This window comes from Andrographis paniculata, unplaced genomic scaffold (genome assembly GCF_009805555.1).
Source record: "Andrographis paniculata isolate CXL003 unplaced genomic scaffold, ASM980555v1 Contig89END, whole genome shotgun sequence".
Classification (NCBI taxonomy): Eukaryota; Viridiplantae; Streptophyta; class Magnoliopsida; order Lamiales; family Acanthaceae; genus Andrographis; species Andrographis paniculata.
This window is the reverse complement of record NW_026137627.1, coordinates 950,281-973,604: the sequence shown is the minus strand read 5'-3', so window position 1 is coordinate 973,604 and position 23,324 is coordinate 950,281. Positions and strand designations below refer to the sequence as shown.

Below are 23,324 nucleotides of genomic sequence, written 5' to 3'. Positions count from 1 at the left end.
TTGGTATACCTGGTTTACTATTATTTATTTTATTTTATTTAGATGTTATTTTCTATATAATTCAGTGTGTAACTATTTAGTTTAACCAACTTTATTATGCAAATATGCTCAACAATAGTAAAAAAGAAAATACTAATAGATACAGAAATTGACAAATTGTGCATAAAATGCTGGTTTTTTTAGATAATCTTGTTGCCAAGCAGCAAGCCCTTTTGCCTCTGTTCCTTTCACTATCCTTAGTCGTTTGCAGGATCCAAAAAAACATCCTGTAATACAGAAAGAAACCAACAAAAATTCATCAATCTGAGATTATGAAGGTTTGAATTCAAATCTTCTTATCATTCAAAGATTCTTGATCTCTGTTAAATAGATAGATGGATGGATGGGTGACTTACTCCCATGGCAAATCTCCCACAAGTATCCAATCTCCACTTATTATCTCACAAGTAGGTTCCATAAAATCCACCATTCCCTGTTTTCAATTTCTTGATTTGGACCAGAAATTTGGGAGGTTTTGGTGGGTCACTAGTTGGTTAGTTAGTGATCGCTATCAAAGTGCACTTTGGGTAAACCCTCAGCAACAAGACTTGGAGGCGTCGTGGTCTGAACCATTACTTCACATTTACAAGTCCATTCCCATACCACTAAACCATTCATTACGGACAGCAGTTAAATATTTTGGCCAATGCCCCAGAAAGTTCTTGGTACCACCGGTTGCCTCCTAAAACAAGAGATTTAGTTTGAAATCTGCGGCTGGAATTCTACCTGGCGGACTAATTCTTTGGACAATTCCGTACGAATTTATTTTTGAACTTCAAAAGTCTTAAACTAGTAAACTTTACTTGGTAATTATCACCGTGAGACTTAGTTTGAACGGATAATGACTATAAACTGTGATGTGAATAATTTTGATACAAAGATGAGAAAAGGGTATTTTTTTTCTTTTTATAACATGGAAATCCGCAGCCGCTATTCGAAAGATGCGCACAAGGTAAACTTCCGATCGAACCTAATACCCTGTAAACTAAGCTCAATAAAATAAGTCATATTAGGCGAATCATGCGTAAAGATAGACTTGGAGACGTTGGGATTTGAACCTATGATCTCGCGGTCACAAGTTCACTCCTATATTTGGGAATATGGGAAAAAGACATTATCTTCAATGAATTTTTGACACGTGGACAAAAGCTAGTGATGTGTTATCGGCCCATGTACAAACAGGCCCAATTGTTGTCAGACTAGATCAGACACCCATTTATACTTGGCCCATATCAAAATGGCCCCTGTGCTACCATATGGCCCAATTATTTGACCCATATTTCATGAGCCCAAACGCTCTTGGCCCAGATCAAACAAAACCCAATTTCTACCAGCCCAACTTATAATCAAACATCTTATTAGTCAATAATAAAACTGAATTTTCAACATTACATCCCGACACAACACATTTCTACTTTCTAGGGCATTTTAGAATATTTGAATTATATTTTTTAATAGATATGTTATTATGATAAAATAAATAATGCAAAAATACAAAAATAAACATCCTGGGTACATTTGAATGAGCTGTGATTGGACACACTAAAGGGCCCACGTTGTCGTTACCAACAACCTTCAATAACTCACACGTGTGTAGCCATCCTTTTCCCTCTCTCCAATTTATCTTTTTTAAGTAAAATATTATATTCATCAAAATTTATGTATTTTTTTTTTTATAAAAAATATTTTTATTTATTTTTAGTTAAAAATACTATTTTTTTTTTATATAAAAGAATTTTTTTCTTTTTTTTACTCATTTTTTAAAAACTTGTGTTAAGTTAAATTGACATAAATTTTGATAAAAAAATAGTAACTTTTTACCATTTCTTCATCCTGCCGAATAAATATACTTTTTTAGAATTTTACAATAAAAATAAAATAAAATTATATTTTATTAGTTAGTGAAAATATATAAAATAATTTTGATATTCTTGTCTTTTATATTTTATATAAATTAAAAATATGTTAACATTAATGTATAATTATTTTTATTATAATAGAAGTAGTAAATTGTTACTTTTAAATATGACAGACAAAAATAATAAAATAATACTTTCAATTTGGATGGAATGAGTATTTTTTACCTTTTTTTATTGTAAATGATAAAAATACATTATATTTAAACTCATGTCAAAAAGTAAATAATTGTATTACCTACCTAATATAATAAATATTCTTTCAACTTATAATATATTACATAAATGTCATTATTTTTATATTACACTATACTAATAAGGGTATTTTTGTCATTAAAAAGTAAATAATTATATATATATACTCCGTCCTCCCCAAAATAAGGTTATTATTTTCTAATTTAGTAATTGTATTACCTACCTAATATAATAAATATTATTTTTTTAAAAAAAAAAAGTGACATAGAATGCGAGAGACGAGGGAAGAAGGGAGTATTATTTTAAAATATAAAATATGATGTCCTAAATTAATAATAATAATAATAATAATAATAAATATGGCGTTAAAGATGGGCATGCATTTTGTGTGGTATTGAAACAGACAAGTGTGTGGATTACATTACATACATAGTGGATTTGCCCATAAAGTTTTAATTTAACGATGTGGGATTAATTATTATTTATATGTCAACACTCTTTTCACTATCACTGCAACATAGATTTAGAGCACTTTCATTTTCACAATTATTAACAAAAAGGATATCGGATTCCAATTTTAATTCCAATTAATTAATTAATGACATGATGACCGTGAAGCTGGATGAACTCGTGATCGTAAAATCATTAAGTTTAAATTTTCGATATTTTCAGTTTTTTTGTCTAAATTTGAATTTTAAATTTTTGGAGTTTTAAATGAAGTCATTGTTAGTACGATGGATCGATGTATTTAGGGTGTGTTTGCTTGGGAATTTGGATTTTGAGTTGTGATTTGAATAGTAAAAAATTTGAATTAGAATAGTCGTATAATGTGATATAAATAGGTATTGATGTGATATTTTGAATATAAAATTGATTTTTTATATAATATAAAAAATAAAAAATATGTATTTGATTTGATGTTTTTGAAAATAAAAATTAGATGAATAGTAGATTTAGGGTAAAATCCCCCAAACAAACACACCCTAACTCAAATATAGTGTTGACAATAACTCAAATATAGTCGGACAATATAAAAAATATATATATAACGTACAGATTATGTTCATATAATATACTCCCTCCGTCCCATAAGTAAATATCCATTTGTTTTTTTTTACGTAATTTTAGAAATATTAGTATTATATTAGGATATATTAGGAATAAAGTAAAAATGACTAAAATAACCTTATTAGTATGTGTTATATAAATATAATGGCATTTGTGTAATATATTGTAAGTTGTAAGGGTATTTGTAATGTTAGGTAGATAGTATAGTTACTAAAAAAGGAAATTAATATTTTGTTATGCGAAGAACTAAAATGAAAAAATGAATACTTTGTTATGGGACGGAGGGAATATTCACCGTATCATTTCATAACATATATAGCAAGTGTTGTATATGTTGTTACAATATGCTGACTAAGACTAATCAACATAATATTTATCAATAGTTCAGTAATTACCACCATAACCAGTCTCTTGAATAATTTTGAAAATAATAAAATAATTTAATATATGATGTGATATTTTATAATCGCAAATAAATATTTTTAAATTTTGTTTGAGTATAGTTTGATATGATATTTTGTATATATATATTAAAAATAAAATGATAAAAAATTGAAAATGAATTCAAAAGGAACATACCTTATTCCTACCATACTATTGAGGTCTACGATTGTGTCCATTTCAACTTTTGGGCACGTCAAATTATTTATTAGACCAAGCAGACATGTCACAAATATTTTATTACTGGTGATCTCAAACTAGCCAACAATTCTGAACAATATCACTTTTAACTAAATAAAAAAATGAATTATAATTATTATTTTCTAAAATCAAGTCAAAGAATATATTTATAAACAATTAATCGAGAATAGTATTATATATAAATTAATTATTATTGTACTGGTTAGGAGGAAATCAATGAATTAAATATTTAATTAATTATATCTATTTTTGCCTAATTGGGCCCACTTAATGAAAGCCCACATGGCATTGCCTACCTACGACCGACAACCCACCGGCCCACGTCACATGCCTGCTCTCTAATTTAAAGTATTTTAAAAATTAAAATAACATTCAATCCGACGGTCACGATTTCTTCTTGTATATCGAGACGATCTCAGCCGTCGGATTGCGAGTCCAGAGCCTTCAATTACGGCGGTTGCCTTTGTCCCACGGATGTTCCCTCCGCATCTAATATTTGCTGCCCTTTTGCCCGACAACAGCTGACCGTCCGTCCGCGCGTGTTGCGCACGCGCACATGTGACTTTGGGGAAACCCCGCACTACGCGCCAGCACCGCGTGGGGCCCACCGCCCCCACCGCATGTCATGAAATTCATGCACACGGGGAATATGCCACCCGCAGTGTGTCGCTAACCCTAAAAATAAATAAATTAAATTAATAAATAAATAAACTACCCTATAAAAACTTTGCCTGCCTGACTTCTTCTCTCACAACAGCTCATTCACATACGAATTGGGGATTTTTCTCTCATAGGTTTTGCGTGGAGTTGAATTTCTGCAGGCTGCTTGTTTTGTTCAGGTTTGAGTTTGGATTTTCGAAGAGAGTGAAGGATTTTAATTGGATTTTTGGAGGAAGAAATTAATGGCGACGGTTTTTGAGAGTGATCTGAATCTGAAGGCGACGGAGTTGAGATTGGGATTGCCTGGGACGGATGAGACGGAGCAGCAGTCGTCGTCGTGTTCTAATGCGAAGAGCAACAAGAGATCTTGTGCTGAAATGAACGATTCAGCTCAGAAAGGGGAAAAATCGGAATCCGGTGCACCAGCTCCAAAGTAAGTTGAAATTAATTTTAATATATCTCATGAAGTGATGAATTGATAATGAATGATTGTAGTTGGAATTGCTTTTTTCTGATGGTGAATTTTATTTGTTGAATATTTAGGGCACAAGTGGTAGGCTGGCCGCCGGTTCGATCTTACCGGAAAAATGCTCTGCAGGCGCAGAAGAAGCCGGAATCCGACGGATCTGGAATGTTGATCAAAGTGAGCATGGACGGAGCTCCTTATTTGAGGAAGGTTGATCTGAAATTATACAACAACTACTTCAATCTTCTCAAGGCATTGGAGAACATGTTCAAGTGCACCATAGGTACGTTAACTAACACTTGATATCATATCTATAATCCAACAGTTTGTTGCACTGAATCATGACCAAACAACTAAAATCTCTTCTGAACAATTAATCTCAGGTGTGTACTCAGAAAGAGAAGGCTACAACGGATCTGAATATGCACCGACATATGAGGACAAAGATGGAGATTGGATGCTAGTTGGAGATGTTCCATGGAACATGTTTGTGACTTCCTGCAAAAGGCTGAGGATCATGAAAGGCTCTGATGCTAAAGGCCTCGGCTGCCTATAGATCGATCCATTTCTGGATTCTTTCATGAAAGCAAATTAGATCAGATCTACTACACCCCTGGCCGGATGCATGATCCAAGATCATACGGCAGGCAAGTCTTTATATATCTTCCAAGCTTTCATGGCTAGATGTTCAGTTCTGTGACAAAGACTGCACAGGAATCAAGAAAAAGGACCAACACCATATGTGTACAAAAATATAGGCAACTTTTGATATTAATTCATTTTGTTCATCGATCAAATTTCTTTTTTGTTTACGTTTTTCTTTCACATAAGCTGTCATACTTTGCAAGATCCACACTGTATTATTTTATTATTCAAATACAAATTACAATATATATATATCATACAGTACAATTTATTTTCCAAAGATCTTTAATTTCTCCATACATTTCTTGGAATATCAGTCAGATCTGACAACAATATTTCACAAGATCCAAGAATTTAAACTTCAGATCAGATCTTGATTTAAAGAGGGTTACAAAAATAAAAAGGTATTGGAGCAGACACCTATACATATTTCCTGGATCTGAGAATTTTTGATTGAGTGATGTATCGATCTAACCTATACTATTATACCAAATTAATTAGGTGATTTGCATAATTATTTGGTGCATGAAGAGTATATATTAATTACTAATAAATTAAAAAAAATCGTGAGGGACTAGTCTACTGCTAATTAATATGTATGTATGTATGTATTTATATATACTCCATTTTATCTTTCTTTCTTTCATGGAGTACAATATTACAACAAACTTTTATATGGAATATTTATGTGGTATGGTCAACACGAGGCTTTGCGTGTATGTGTTTTCATCATTGTTTTAGAAAGACCGCCAGCTACCATACATTAATTAATTGTCTCTAATAAACTATTATTATTATTATTATTATATCCATACTATTTTCAAAATAAATATATATAACAGTCACCATACAGCACTAATCCACCCAACTCTCAGGGGACATTAGGTTTTGTTCTTTTTATGGGTTTTTACTGTTTACTAATTGGATTTTTTTCTTTAAAAACAATATCATATCAAATAATTATTTTTTTATATTATATTATAAATTATTTTATATTCAAAACGTTATTTTATACTTTATTTTTATCACGTCAAACAACTATTTAAATTGAATATATTCTGTTCATTAGTTGTATTCTGTTCATTTTCATAAGTATTAGATACAAGTCGCTTGTATCAATATGGGCCTAAGAGACAAAAATTGGAATAATTGGGCCTTCTAAGGAATAATATTGGCCCGGCCCCATAATTTGGATTTCTTTGTCCATTTCTAATCATTATGAAAGAAAACTCTTGAAGCCCTTACCATTCAATTGAAACGTTCATTAAACGATTCAAGACAAGTCATATTATATATATAACATGAAAATTCGCAACCGCTACTTGACCCGATCGAACTTAATAACATACAAATTAGGCCAGACAAAACAAGCCAGCATCTCATGACATGGAAAGACAACCAAGATCCCATAGATGATTTCTTTTTTTAAAAAACAAAAAAAAAAAAAAAAAAAAAAAACTTCCAAGAGAGTTTTTTATATGTATATTTTGTTCTTTTTAATATCTATACTTTCAACTTTAATATCTATATAGTATTATATTGTCAAACTGTCACATATATACTCCTAATATTTATTGAAGTAACACTACTTATTTTTTTTATTCTTTTTATTTTTTAAAAAACAAATATTTATACAAAAAAATATCAAAGTATGCTTTTTTCGGAGGTTTGAACCCTTCAAAATTATGAGTCCACTCCATTAAATTTTTTAAAAAATATCATATCAAACGTATATTATTCAGAAAATATCACATTACATCCTGATCTTTTATTATTTCAAAAAATATTCAAAACTCTAAAACTCTCTACTTAAACGAAACCTTAGGCCTTATACCAATAGCAATTATATTTATGGTAACTCAAGCATGATAAATTGAACCCAAACTTGATTATATTTGGACACGAGGCCAGAGTTAAAAGTGTATAATACCATGGGGAGTTGGCCACCTTTCTTCCAAATTCCAACACGGTCCAAGTCGTCTGCTATAATTGTATCACCTTTTTTCTAATGTCCCCTAAATTTATACATAATTTATTTATAACAAACAATCTTATACACCTAAAATAACAAATAATAATCAATTTGTTACTATTTTTTCTACATATCATATCATATTTTTATTAATTTTTTATTAAATTTTCTACAATACCTTCACTTTATTTTTTATCTGTAGTACGAAAGTACTGACCGATTTTCGATAGAAGCATAATCCATTTTGGATATATACAGATTTAGTTTCTCTTTGGGTTAGATTAAAACTAAACCAAATTGGGTCGGATCGAATTAGGGTCAAGCGGGTCGAGCTTAAAAAAAAAAAAAAACCCAACAACCTACCTCATTTTTATATTAAAATATTATTATCTTTTAATATCCGTGCTTAAACATAGTGACATAATTAGCCTCGACAGAGTAAGTATATAATACTGAACACATAACTAGTCCAATGTTCAAATAATTAGACCATATCCCAAATAGATGAATTAGATCTCAGTTCAGGTCTTAGGTCTATCCCGACCCATTTCATCCCTTACAAGAATCTATACTCTATTTCAGTTGTATGTATGCTGAGATTCTAATCAAAATAAAATATTTAGACTAAAATTAACATGACCAGATAAATAAAAAAAATGAACTAATATGTTCGAAAGAGGGAGCAAAATTGTCAATTTGAAAATATAGGAAGCTAAAAAATTGAAAAGATAAGGTTAATAATTTGCACTCTCTCCGGCTGCATCTAAAGGTCACATTTGACTTTTGCATCATTATATTAACATTAATAATATCTTTATATTTGTATAAATTTTTTTTTTTACAAATGTCATTTTATTAGTATTATAAAACACTAATGTAAGTATTTTTGCAATTTTTTCATAATATGTACTACGTTTTTTGATATAATAATTAATATTCAAATATCAAGACGCAAAAAATAAATGAGACCCTTAGAGCCTAACGGAGACAGTGTTAAAAAGTTGTACTTTAAATAGTAACATTTTCACATACAAAGGCATACATTCTAAGCGAAATGTAAGAACATCAAGGGAATGAATTTAACTTCTTTTTTTTTACCGTAAGAGAAGCCGGTGATTGTTTATATTGCCGTTGTAGTATGCACGGCATTATTCCGCATTCTTGAATTGTCCATAAAACACATGGCTCAAAAGTCTCCACTTTCGAGGAGTTCTACAAGAACAAGTTAAAAATACACATAACAAGCAATGCAATCTGATTAAATATTATAAGCAATACTTTAGTATCTTCCCGAGGCAACTGATTCTGCAGAGAAGAGGTATTTGACTCGAGAAAGAACAGAGTCATGCGCAGGATCATATGGATGATCCTTGGAAGGGATCTCCAAGATTGCGGGGACGGGTTTGTTGTAGCTGTCTACTAGAAATCTTATCATATTCGCAACCTGAGATGAATGGATCAGATCTTGAATTTGTGGCGACAGATAATTGAATCAAGAAACGAGCGTAAGGAAGAGTGTGTAAAAGCTTACATATTGGCTGATCATCACAATTGCAATGTCTTCTCTTGTAGTGAATTCTTTGAATGTATCCTCGATCTGTTTCACAGTTGTTTCTAAACCAAAAGGGATAATGTTAATTTATTAAACTGGAAGCACATCGAGAAGCTCAGGTAAAGATTTCGTGCATCTTAGTATGAACAAATTAGGCAGCCATGTTCATCAATACAGTAAACCATTTTTGCACTTCCAAGAATTTTTAATGAAAGAGTAACCGGTAATTGTTTGTCATTTCCTCAACAAGAGAACAGTAAAACATGGCATAAAGTTCAAATCGACAGGATCCCAAATTTAAAAGATCATTAATTTTCACAAAGATTCTGTTATCCAGGGTCTGTTCAAGGTTTAAATCTTAATATTTCCAAAATTTCACATGTTTAGGACATGGCTGAGGGTATAGTTATAAACTACACATACTTGCAAATGAGAGTTCATAGCACAATAATTACTGAACACTAACATACTTCTCTGTTTAAAAGCATGAATTTACAACCACAACCAAAAGAAACCATGGGAATCTTTTACTCACTAAAAGAAGTGAAACTAACAAACATATTGCTGAAGACTCATGGCTTGTTCATCTCATACTATGCAGATTGTTCCCCTTTCCCGGGAACAATAATGACTAGAGCTGTTTTGCAGTTGTGGAAACTATATTTGGTTGTTGATTATACTTTGCAACAAATGTCAGACAGTTTTTTTTTTTTTTTGACAAGATGATTTTAGAACTAAGACAACCATCAGTCTACAAAGTGGAGCCACAAGGACATATTCATGATAATTACTTTGTGGGAAAATAAACATAAAAATGCATACTTGAGTCCACAATGAGGTAATTTGTTTTCCTCCTCAAATCGACATTCCCGACTCCAGCAAGCAGAAACCCGGTGACCGTGTCCTACATGACCAAGATTGTACCATCAGACAGGACACAGTGGAATGAGCCCTAATTGCAAAAGAACCAACTAAAAAAGTATTCTAACAAGCAAATCTACATCAAACAACTTAGCCCAAAGAACTCTGCCATATTAAGGCAGAGATTAGTTCACACAAGTATCAGAGGAATGATAGCAGATTTACAGTATGCTCTAATATCTGTTGGCACATACATAACCTATATTGATTAATTCGTCATTGCATAAATGTTCAATTGACTAATGTCTCAACCACCTACAGCAATTCGGAAGTTGAAGGCCAGTAAACCAGAGAGATACTCAATTCTGCGGCATCGCATACAGAGCTTATACAACTGTGGTTGACTAAACTGTTATGTAGTTTATCTAATACCGTCGCCACAAGAACAACTAGAATCATGAAAATGGTATGGAAAACGATTGAAATAATGCTAGTTCAATCTGAAATCAAGTAGCTAATGAAAATTCCTCAATACGTCACGGAATCTGCAGAAGTACTACACATAAATCGGACAATATCGAGAGAAAACCTAAATCATGGAATAATGAATAAAAAACAGTACCTCGTCGGCGATCATAGCTATGAGCGCGGAGCTACTTGTGCGGATCTGAGGCTTGTTTGCCATTGCTAAAGTAAACTCGAACAAATACTAAATCTGCTAAAGCGACAGGAATAAGACGATCAACAAACCAATCATACCAATCCTAAAGGCAGGAAAAATGTCTTCTGAAGGATCCACGATCATGGTTTCATACACGCAAAATCAAATTTCCAACAGTCGCATTTGGAGAAACAGTAGATTGATAATCGTACCTGTCGAAGACTGGAATTGAGCTCGGATCGGAAGAGGTAGAACGCTCTGAGAACACACAATAATGAACAAAATAACGAAAAATAGGATAAAACCATTGTCCATCCGGTTTACGGTTCCAATCATTTTTCAAAAAGTAAACCGGCTGTTCGATTATTATTATTATTATAATATATCCGTTTATAAATATACAATCGTTAATATAATATATACATTATTTACTAATAAAAATAAATATTAAAGCAAAATATTATTTTTTATATTATTAATATAATTCTCCACATACATTTAGAAAATCAATATGAATGAACAGGCTAATTGTTTTTACAATAAAACCAAACAAAATTACTTTTACATTAATTTTAATTATCAAATATTTATATTTTTATTTATTGTATTATATCAAATTTTATCATCAATATTATATATATTTATTTTCTTTACTATATATTGTACTACTATTATAAATCAAACAAATTAAATTATTTGTAATCCAACTTCCAACTTAAAATACAACGCACAATCAAACATACCCTTAAAGAAGATGGTCTTTGACAGAGTGGTAAGAGTATATTTATTTTGTATTTTTAATAAATATACTTACTCCCTCTCATAACAAAGAATCCATTTTAGTATTCATTTCTTTTTTTGTCCATCTATAGATATGGTAATCTTATCCATGTGAGGGTTTTCATGTGCAATTATCCGTGGAGAATGTTAGTTTAATTAATTAATTAATCATATGTAAATTTTAATTATTTTTTAATTTTATATATTGTACTATCTACCTAACATTACAAATACTCTTACAACTTACAATATATTATACAAATGTCATTATGTCACACATACTATTTTTAAAACTACGTACAAAAAACAAATTGATATTTAGTTCCGGGACGGAGCTAGTATTTTTTATTAACTTGCAGTTTGAACAATTTGGTGGTGAAGGTGAAATCCAAATAATGAATGAAGCAGAAAACACTAGTTCTGTTGCTTGCACAGTAAGATCTAAATCAAAGAATAGAAAGTCCTCTGCTCTCAAATCCTCATCAACAACGTGGGCATGGCATTGATAATTCTAACGCAATTCCGATTCATAGTCCGCAGTAGCCTAAGTATGTATACATGTGCTGTATCTGATGTATGTATCTGTCTCCCTTACATCTTGTATTTCTGCAATAAATACAGATTCCGATCGCCGGAATAGACCGGCATCTCATTCATTCCGATCTTCGTTTATCTTCCCTACTGCTGTGGACAGGTAACGACCAACAAGACCCCCGTTTTCGACTTCTATAGCATCGCCAGTAAAGCACTAACACCGCAGCCATAATGCTAACATGGATAGCCCATCTGCCGTGAAAACGAACGAAACAAATGTGAAGAAACTGATGTTGGTCGACTCCATAATAAATAAATAATCATTATTAGAGCTTAAACTCTTAAGTGAGATGATAATTTAACATAGTTGATTTGCACAAAATTCATACGTGATTTTACAAAATTGCGCCAAATCCTCAATACTTCTAAAAGTTCGTCAAAGTTCCTCGTGGTTTCATAAACTCTACGTTTAACTCCTTCCCCAGTCCTTATTTAAGGGTATTGGACCTAAATGCTCATAAACTGCGAATAAATTTTAAAAAAACTGAATATATTTGTAATTTTATAAGTTTAGAAATTAAAATATATTCGCAATTTGGCAGAGTTTATGAAACAACGGAGTTGTTTTAGAAATATATGAAATTTGGCTCAATTTCATGAAAGTACAAGTAGATAATTTAATATAGTTGACTTCATAATACATAAATAAATAAATAATTGTAACCCTTTAAGCTTTTAAGTGAAACGATAGTGGTTATGAAAAATCTCGCACATACTACCAGAGTTTATACCTGTCTAAATCGATGATAGGGCTGTAGACGAAGGCTTCCCAAGTCCGCACAATGGCATGCCACGCAGGATTGTAGTAAAGAGATTCCGAAGACCAAAACAATCGCGTGTACGTCTCCAAGAATATGAAAATCAACCAAGCACCTATCTCGATCATAACAAACTTGACGATGAACCGACCAACAACCACCATGGCGAGGGAGAACGCCACAAACCAATTGAACAGCCTGTGGTTGTATTCTTTGATAAATTGAGACCTTGACTTCCCCAACATCTGCCATTTGCGGAATTGCGTGAGCGAAAAAACAGCTATTCAATTCAGATTCTAATAAACGGAATATACCTTAAGATATCCGAAAATAGACTTTGGTGAAGCCAACATAAAGATATATAAAATTAAGCAACCGAAAGGATAATAATACTACCTTTGTCATCCGTATCTCGTAGCTTGCTTTAGAAGGCCCGACACATTCTCTTTCAAAACTTTGGTTGCACCGAAAGAATCCCGCGTTAAATTTAGCCATAGATGGAAGTCTGAGAGATTGAAGCTGGTCCATTTTTTCTTCACATCTAATGTAAAGTGCCTCGCACAGCTTCGAAGATTGGTATTCGTTCGACAGAATAAAGTTCTTGAATGCCTACAAAGATCTCCGAGTAAGCACTGACATAACAAAGAGATTTTCGTCGAGATCATGTTTTGATTCTTCGATTCATTACCTTATCAATTTCTTCGGCTAACATCTCGGATGATCTCTTTGCATGATGTCGACCAAAACGTTGCTGATCAAAAGCCACCATTGCAGCCTCTTTGGAGTTATCATGAGCCTGTTGGAGAGACGACTCTGATGTCGGCAAACCTACATAGCTCATACGATCAGTGTATATTTTCAAACAACGCTGCACGACATCTTTGTTGAAGACCTCCACAAGGGAGCCAGTCGATGGAATCTCTCCTTCATTTAAGGCATTGAGAATCTGGAGGACGAATTTATTAGGAAAAGACGATAAACATAGCATTTCAAGTAGCAGAAAAGGTTGCCCATCCTTTCTTACATTACAACGTCTGCAAACATATCGAAGAAATAAAATAATGGCTCGACACGTATAGTTAATAAAGCCGCATCAAATGTAAGTAGCTTTAACAAATCTAAGTATTGCACCTGCTTTAAAAACGATACGAATTCCTTGCCATTGAGAGTTTTACCCTGGACAATCTTCGGACGCATCATAGAAGAAATCTCTTTTCTCAATGTACGAAGAATCGAGTTCATCATCCTTCAAGTCACATAACTTTGTGCGTTGGAGATGGGGCTGTACCAATGATAACTTGGTGATATAAATTCAGGGTTTAAATAATATGACTATGCAAGCATAGAGTCAGCAGCGGATGATAAATCTAAAGCACTAAGAATCGAATGACGTTAACATGTGAGGACTGAAGAATGAAGAACTATAACAGATTGTGACTAAAATTTTTAAGTAGTCATTTAGATCAAATTCAAAGACCGCAAGAGCGTAAAGGAAGAAGACTCATCAAGTTGAATACAAACCCAAACCTGAGGTAAGCTGAAAGCTGTGCTGTTGTCACCCATGATCGCCAAAGAATCGCGAATCTGGTTCACCTAAAATAATTATTCATGAAAAGCACGACATGAAGACTCTAATGTCAAAAAAATTAATGATCGATTAGGAAGCTGATGGATCGTGTTTACCTTATCTATATTCTTGTCCCCTGCTCAAGATACGCATTCACAGGAATCTTGTTGTCAGTTAAACCTCGAAAACATTTGCATGAAAAGAAAAACAAAAAAAAATTATGCATAAGGCTTAAGAAAACTGACCATTGGTATTAGGGACCTGTTGGAGAGCTTCAGTAACCATCTGTTGGACCGACTTCCCTTCTGAAATTGCCAACAAATAGCTTCAATTAAACTTATCAGTAAGCTATATATACATATATATATATATGTATGTATGCGTTATAAAGATATATACACACACACATGCATCTTTATCATATTATGCACAAGTGTGGGAGGCCTATAAAACGACTAATATATAGATTAGTATTCTTAGTAGCTTACGCAAAAAATCACGCTGGATTAGCCACAACAACTTGGCAGGTTCAAAAGCCACATCTTGGCCCTGTGACAACAAATGGATAAGTTGGAATTTTTAGGCAGAGAACATTGATACAGAATTTAGGTGTTAGAGAAATAGTACGTAGATTTACCTTTACCCTGTTTTTCGTCAGCACCCAGGAAGCAGAAATAAGAGGAGAAAAGAAGTCTCAGAAGAACTAAGTAAGAAATGTCAAACCTAAGTTAAAATAAATCATAACTAAAAACTTTTGCTTAACTTTTTTTTATTCCGACCTTCCATAGAATTCTTCAGCAAGCTCAACAGCAAATGATAACCGAGATATATCAGCTTCACGTATCTACACAGAGCACAACCAAAAGAAACAATCAATGAAGACATTCCATCTTAGGGATGTTTACAGGAAAGTGACTAACGGTCTCAGGCAGATTGTATATAAGCACAGAACTCATCACAGTTGCAAGGGCAAAAATCCTGTCAAACAAGAAGTGAGAAATCAAATCAAATTTGGATTCAATGGCAGCATTTCAAAAAATTTAAACTAATCAATTAAAATTTTATTAGAAATAATCATCAGGTAAACCTGTCATCGTATACATTTGACTTCCCAACACTTTCAAAACCCTCAGTATCAAGATAAAAGACTGAAGTTTTAACTCCACCAATATGCATTTCTACAGGAGCTCCCCACACCCATATGCCTTTAGAAACCCAACATAAGATTTGAGCAACATGTAGCATGATGGCCAATTGGTTGCAAGCATAAGCAATCATTTACGAATTTCTAGCACAGACCTTTAGTTTTAGTATCACGCAAATGCCCAACACCAAAACCTGCCAAGTTTTGGACGTCAATTCAGGAGTAATAGAAAAAGTGCAGAAAACCAGTGGTGAAAATGTGTAAAGCAAATTTATGAAATCCACCTTCATAACATGATAGTGAAAGAAGCTGATTGAGTAGAAATGATTTTCCAGAACGATATGGACCAATAACCTGGTATGGTCATACAACTTTTTTAGATAGGAGTTGAGATACTAATCAAATGCACAACTGTATAAAATTTTGAATAAGTATGTTAAGTCAAGTTTAGTTTCTGACATAAATAAGTAATTCTTGCTGGAAGTGTTGTCACAACAGCTTTCCAATCACTTACATGAAATGTAATAATTTTGGTGTTTGGGTGTTTACTAGGAGTTCGAGATCTAGTCCCTTTTTTTCCCCCTAAAAGAGGCATACATTGATCGGGTTCTATATTCCAGATAAATGCCCAACAATATATGGTTTCGGCCAGCTTGGTGATGGCCTGGCCTATACTACACATCTAAATATCGGAACAGCCAACATGACAGAAGGTTATCGCCAGAACCACAATGTTGGATTTATGATGGTCTTAATTTGACTATCATTTTCTTTAAAATTTTCGAGCTTTATACTTCTAACAGATTTTAATCTTATATAAAAGACGTAAGATAAAAGTTTTTCAGAGAAGAACATTTTACAGTTATAAGAAATAAATTGACACTTTATTCTAAACCATTGAAGTCTTACTGCAACAGCTGCTACAGGAGTGGTGATTCTCTCAATTGCCTCCAAGCCTTCATTCGAAATGTGAAGCTTTGTATGGCCAGGATCTGGTTCTATAATGGGAAATCTGCACAAAAGTTAATTTTTATAAAATGAAATTACTAATGAAAATCGCAATACACATTAAGTACTCATGCACCTCTTGTATGGACAAGAAGCAATTACGAATTAAGTATGGGTAAATAGGCCTAACTCCTTAAGCCTTCATAAAACAATTTTTCTCTTCGGATATGAGTTTTTCTTCTCCCAAAACCCATAATTTTTTCTTATCTCCTTTAATCTTTGTCGATGATCTTATTCTCGTCATGTTCGCAGTTTCGAGAGGACATAAATTGTTTTGGATTTGAGAGTTATATGAGCAAACCAGAGATTACCGGCAGTAGATGTTATGCAAGAAGAGGACTAATCTGCTTCTCTTTTTATTCTCTTTTAGCTTATATTCTGTTTATTTATCTTATGTTCTTCCTTTCATTGTTAATAATGAAATTTTATCAGGTAATCTTTAACAAGTTCATCAACACTTCAATTTTTCTTCTTCTTGTATTTTATTATCACATCATCCCTGTTTTCCAACATATCGAGCTAATTCCTAGAAGATGATCCATTACCAGCTTACCATGCACCATCTATACGATCAAATCATGGCCTCAAGCGGACGAATCAGCAAGTGAATGTAACAATCAAAACTAAACATTACCAAGTATTCTTAAAACTCTAAAAATATTTCCGATTCCTCAATAACCGAAAATCAAATGCACTTTAACCGAGCATAAAATAATTAAACCAGAATAATATCAGTAGCAAGTACGCTCACGCTTGGCGAAATTTCTCGATCGAGTACGACTTAGAAGCGAATACAACGAGAAGGAGGACAATCCACATTGCTGAGCCCGTAACCGCCCGTTATCTTCGCAATGCAAGAGAATTTAAGCGCATCGCGTAACACCATCGGAAAAGCAAAACATTACACAAATAAAAAAAAAAATTCTTGAGATTCTAAGCAGAGAGATGCGTCCGAAGTAGTTCCTTGTGCATCAAACTACAGGCTTTCTGGATTTGCTGAAAGGGAAGCTTCAGGGAGAGGGTCGAGCTTTCGTGAAATGGTGCACGAAGAATGCCCCCAACGGGCCGCGAAGTAGGGGATACTTCCCTCGCAAAGGAGGGATGTCAGTGTTTCGATTTTATTTTTCTATTGAAATCGCTGTTCTAAATAAAACGCGTTTGACATTTGACGACTTTAGTTGGATAATGCGCTCAGCTGTTCCCCTCCTTTGAAAACGTTTTTTGCGTTTTGCGGTGAAAAGTTGGGTTTGTTATCCTTTGATTTTTTTTATGGATGTGGTTTTTATACTTGCTCCATGAAGTATGAAGAACTATTTTTCAATATAATAAATAATGCTTCATTCACTAAATTTTTGTTTTTTCTGTGCATGAAAGATTAACTATTATTCTTTATTCAATATTTATACATTTATTTTACGATGCCATTATTTTTATTACATTTTTTCTCTTATTTTTTAAATTTTTAATTTACTTTCTAAAAATATCGCTAACTATTTTTCTTTTTTAATAAAATATATACTAAAATATCTTTAATTTTTATTTAATTAAAAATATATCATTACTTATTTTTTTATATAAATACAAAAATATCAACATTTCCTACTCACTTTTATTCATCTATATTAAGTATTATTTTTTAATATACCCTAAAACCCAAAGTATCGAGGCAGGAGAATTACTTTAAAAAATTTTAACTCTTTAAATTCAAACAATAATTTCCATCAAGGTACACGTGGCTTTTCCTAAATGGGTCCCAGTATTTGGCTCGAAGCCTCATAAAAATGAATCAGATATGTGCCTATACATTCAAAACAGAAAAAAAAAAAATATAATCACTGCAGTAGAGTATTAGCTATTCTGAGAATGTTCCTCCCATCAGCTTCAATTCTAAAATTTCAATTCTATGACTATTCCATCCTATATCCTATTTCCTATATTACCATCGCCAAAAATGATCTCAAATTTACACCTACAAAAAAAAAAAAAAAAAAGCGTGGAAGAAATCGTCCAGAAAAACATTCAAAAAAAAAATCTTACTCATGAACATTGCACTGCTGCAGAATGGGATGATCATACTTCACATGCTTCTTCCACAACTGCTTGTACTCGTCCAGCCCCGTGTCCAGCCACGGCTTCAACATTCCGTCGAAATGCACCACCGCAGCCTGCTTTATGTCCTCCGCCGTCACCGTCGACTCACGCCCCAACCCGACGACATGCCAGCTCCGGTCCAGCGTCACTGTCTGGTTGTAGAAAGTCATCCATCCGATCGCAAGGCTGCCCGATTTCCACACCGGCCTCTCCCTGCCCTGTAATAACGATCGAAACAAGCCTGACGAATACGGTATACTGAAAATTTCACGTTTTACTATAAATATTGGTATGAGAAAATGTCGGCCCGATACCACACTGAATCATTCGGTATATAAAAAAATTTTATACTGATACGATACCGAATTTTCAGTATACCGTGTACCGTACTGAAACTTACTATACTGAATTGATGGTAGAGGTATAGTGAACGTTGGTTATATATCAGTATCGTGATATATACCAAACTTCGGTATGATAACAATATACTACGGTATACAGAATTTTATACTTTTATTGTACCGAAATGCTACGGTACAATATCATACCTTACCAAAAATATGGTATATTTTATACTTTCTCCGCCCCTTACCAAACTATCAATTTTTTTTAATTTTGGTCCGTCTCATAACAAAATATCTATTTTTTTCTTTTTACTAATTGTACTATCTACCTTACAATATATTACACAAATATTATTACATTTATATCACACAATACTAATAAAGCTATTTTAGTCATTTATATTTTATTCCTAGTACACATCAATATAATACTAATATACCTTTAAACTCCGTACAAAAAGCAAACGGATACCTACTTAAGGGACGGAGGGAGTATTATTTTTGTTACTATATGGACGGCATATTGTATTTTGATATTTTTTTCCACTCCTAATTAACATAGCATTAAAAATTCACTGAATCAGAATGAAATCAAGTAAATTGACTCACCAGCTGCAGGTACTTGTGGTATACATCGGTTAAGTTCTTCTGTCGCCATTCATGGAGGTCGAACAGATTCATTCCGAATGCCCACGTGCATCTGTGTCGATTGAAGTTGTTCGCGATCATGGGATCAGTGAAGTTGACGAGCATGTCCATCTTCTGGAAGGATGGCTCCCCTTTAATGCATGTCTGTACCGCGCCGTTAACTTTGCCTCTCATGTTCACGTTCCAGAGTCTCCTTAAATCTCTCTGCACCACTACATCGTGATCAAGAAAGACTATCTTATTCAAGCGCGGGAACACATCCGGAAGATAAAACCGGAGATGGTTCAGCTCAGAAGTATATCGCGGGTCAACATAAGTCTCCCTCTGAAAAGTTCGGTTGTATTTCGTGGACAGCCATTGGAAATCCTCCATGCTCTCCACATGGACAATGGCTTTCTTGGGAGAGTTGGATAAGAACCACATTGACATTGCCGGGAAGTTCAGCGCGTCGGTCACTATGTGAAATACGAGTTTCTCTGGCTCCTGTAAAGGGAACAATTGTAGTCAATATTAAATGATCAGTTCATCTAAAAATTTAAATATAAAGAAATACGCATAATTTTTTTATTTATTATGAAGTCAACCAATAAGTCTAATATACGTGGATATACTCTACATACAAATCTTGCAAATGAACGATGACAAATTGGTGATGATGAGACTTGAAAATGTTAAAGGACCAGCTTATCAAAAAACTTAAGGTTGTGCTCTTCTGTGGCTATTCAGATTCTTTTTTTTCCTCAAAAAATATCAAATCATACAATTACTTTTCTTTTCCTATATTATACTATAAATTTATTTCACATTCAAAATATCACATTAATATTAATTTATATCGTATCAAACAACTATTCAAATTCAATTTTTTACTATTCAACTTTTTAAGTGAGTCGATCATTTAGCAGTTGAAATGAGGAATATGCCGCTGGAAAGTATGCAAGCAAAAATATCAAACTTACCCTGGAAGATTCGAAAGTTGAGTTCACGACAACGGAAGAAGCCAGTATATTGTCGGAGAAAATCGCGATGTGATAAAGGTAAGGATCGTCCAGCTCCCGTGTGTGTCGAAAGTTCCTTTGATCAGGCTCCAAGGTGAAATATTCAGAAGTCAATCTCATAGACAGGCAGTGATGGCCTTTCGGAATTGTTCTTCCACCGAGTGCTGTGAGAAACAGTTTTTGATTGTTTTGAGACCGGACCTGGTCCTCGGTGTTGTAGATCATAGCTCGGACTCTTTTGATCATGGTGGCGCAATCAGGGTAGATACGGCTGGCTCGTGTCAAGGTAGAGTCCATTGCTTTCATCCTCTGTCCGGCACTGAAAACAAATATGATGCATTAGATGCAATTTCGATCTTGTCTTGTATAAACTAATTTCTCCCTGATTTATTCTAAATAAACAATTAGATTCCCATCAGAGATTCTACGATTACTCGAATATATGCATACATGTTCAGCAATCGGCATCAAGAACATTGGACAAACTAATAGAAGAGATAATTGCAAACATGATAAAAATTGATCTCATTAACAAGCTGATTCAAGAAACTCTTTTACAATTCCAGAAAAATTCATGAGATGAAATGATTAACTTATCGAATAGTTTTCACTGCTCAAGAATGTTCTGAATTAGCCGTTGATTTGCACTAGACATAATCAATCAAGGGGCCTTTAGATTGTTCGACTCCTTCTGAGATTGCCGATAAAAACAAAAGGATCGTATAAACAATCTAAATAAAAATGAGTACCTCTTAGGAAAACGGGTAGCCTTGGTGCAACTATTCATAGCTCGTTCAACATCTTTTATTCGAATTTTCAGCTCTTTAATGAAATGGGAATTACTATTCGGGGGTGTAAAGCTCAGGTACATTTTGGCCTTAAGCACCTGGTCTTGCATCTCTGTTAGCTTCTTATCAACCCTCCTCGACCTCGTGTGGTTTCCATTATCGTCATGTTCTTTATGCTCAGAAGACTGTTCGAATACAGGAAAACAATCAAAACCAGTTTGAGGAATCAATGAAAAGAAACTTATGATCCCATAAAACAGAACATAACTTTCCATGAACATCACACAGCCACCGATCATACAAATCATGATAATCGAACCAATCGCAAAGACTACAACAACAAATGAAAATTAGGACAATGCACCTTCATCCCTGACACCAGCGATTTATTCGTTTCCTGTCTTGCCTGTGTTCCTAGACGCCTCTCACGCTTGGTTGCTGAACTTGAGTGAGGACAGGGTAAATTCTACTTTAAAATTTCTGTACAATAATCTATGGACGAATTGTTAACAAGAATTTCTCAGAGAAATACCCACAATTACTTTCGAGTGAATCCGTTCCATTTGCTGCATTAACAGAAGAATTATAAGCATCTTCTTTATACACTCTTCGTGCCGGTTCCTTAATGCTGTTTATTCCTTCCTAAAACCACAGAATTACAGTAAGGAACCTAAAAAACTTTGAAAGAAATTAGTTGTTCTTTCGATTACCTGCACCGTCGCAAGAAGTGTGTGTGCCTCCGTTCTGTGTTTCTGCAAATCAAAATTCATATGTTAACATACAAAGTTCATGATTAATTGGTTGTAGAATACTATCCAATCCAAATGTGGATAATCTGCAAGTCATGAGTCTGTTCGTCGATTTTTTACTAAGGAAACAACAATTCAAGACGAGAATCCATAGCAGATGTGCATAATCTGGAAAAATCGATAATCAAATCGATCGACTGAAGATGTACGAATGAAGGAGAGTCATACAATGATCGATAAATCTTCAACGAAGCCTCTTGATCCTGGCGGAAGGAAAACAAGCGAAGAAACAATCTAAGATTGAGATTAAGCTACAAGAAAAATCGATAAACTCACGAAAGCGAAATGAACATTCATCCAATTCGAAGAAAACAAACTCACCGTCGTCATGAATCTGCTTCAGCCTATACGAGAGCATAAAAAGAGGAACGAGCGCGCAGAGCAAGCAGAGGATCAAAATCCTCGAGCATTTACGGAATGCCCTCATCAAATCTCCTTCGAGAAACGAGTTAATCGACAATCCTCTGCATCGAATAACCGAAAAAACAACACTCCAATCCGATAGGGTTTTTCCGAAACGACACTGAGATCCAACCGAAGCAATTTCCGCTCAACGATTTCAACAACGGACTGCAAAATCGAAATATTCTTCGAGTGAGCGGGGATGGCGGGGAGGAATGTGATTGGGGATTATTCAATTGGGAAGAACTGGGGATTCAGAGATGATTTTTGTGGAGATTCGATTTGATTCGAAGTGTTACAAGAAGAACAAGGGAATCAAGGGGCGGTGGCGATTGCCATGTGAGCCTGATGCAATCGTTACTGTATAGCAATGGCGTTGGGCGGTGAACTCGGCGCTCCTGAGATCTCGAGTCCCGGGCGTATGTGAATTGAGGCGGTGTTCGGTTCGGGACTTGGGATCCAGGGAATAGGCGAGGGAAACAAGAAATTGCGGAAAGCGTGCATGGGATTGGGAAGGGGAAATTTAAATGAAATTATTAATTATTGTTTAATTATGAGATGCGCCTTAAATTCGTTCATTAATGATGATTTATTTAATCGAGGAATTTATTACTATGAGGGTGTGAGGATAATTTATTAAGGATGTGTTATTTTATAATTTTAATTAATTGTTATATAAAGGCTCCGTCTGTTTTTCTTTTTTCTTTATAGAAAAT

The 23,324-nt window shown here is 33.8% G+C and overlaps 2 protein-coding genes and 1 pseudogene across 2 annotated transcripts; 1 reads left to right on the top strand and 2 right to left on the bottom strand.

Moving 5' to 3' along the window:
• Positions 1-4,595: 4,595 nt before the first annotated feature.
• On the top strand, positions 4,596-5,898 carry LOC127243108 (auxin-induced protein 22D-like). Its single transcript, XM_051262977.1, has 3 exons — positions 4,596-4,953; positions 5,064-5,269; positions 5,370-5,898. The coding sequence occupies exons 1-3, from the start codon at positions 4,763-4,765 to the stop codon at positions 5,540-5,542; spliced, it is 570 nt and encodes a 189-aa protein (XP_051118934.1). The 5' UTR covers positions 4,596-4,762; the 3' UTR covers positions 5,543-5,898.
• A 2,779-nt stretch (positions 5,899-8,677) lies between these two features.
• Positions 8,678-11,018, bottom strand: LOC127242809 (V-type proton ATPase subunit F). Its single transcript, XM_051262505.1, has 5 exons — positions 10,890-11,018; positions 10,639-10,731; positions 9,978-10,059; positions 9,135-9,217; positions 8,678-9,047 (listed from the first exon to the last, which is right to left on the bottom strand). The coding sequence occupies exons 2-5, from the start codon at positions 10,699-10,701 to the stop codon at positions 8,883-8,885; spliced, it is 393 nt and encodes a 130-aa protein (XP_051118462.1). The 5' UTR covers positions 10,702-10,731; positions 10,890-11,018; the 3' UTR covers positions 8,678-8,882.
• An 857-nt stretch (positions 11,019-11,875) lies between these two features.
• Positions 11,876-23,072, bottom strand: LOC127243076 (uncharacterized; annotated as a pseudogene).
• Positions 23,073-23,324: the final 252 nt, after the last annotated feature.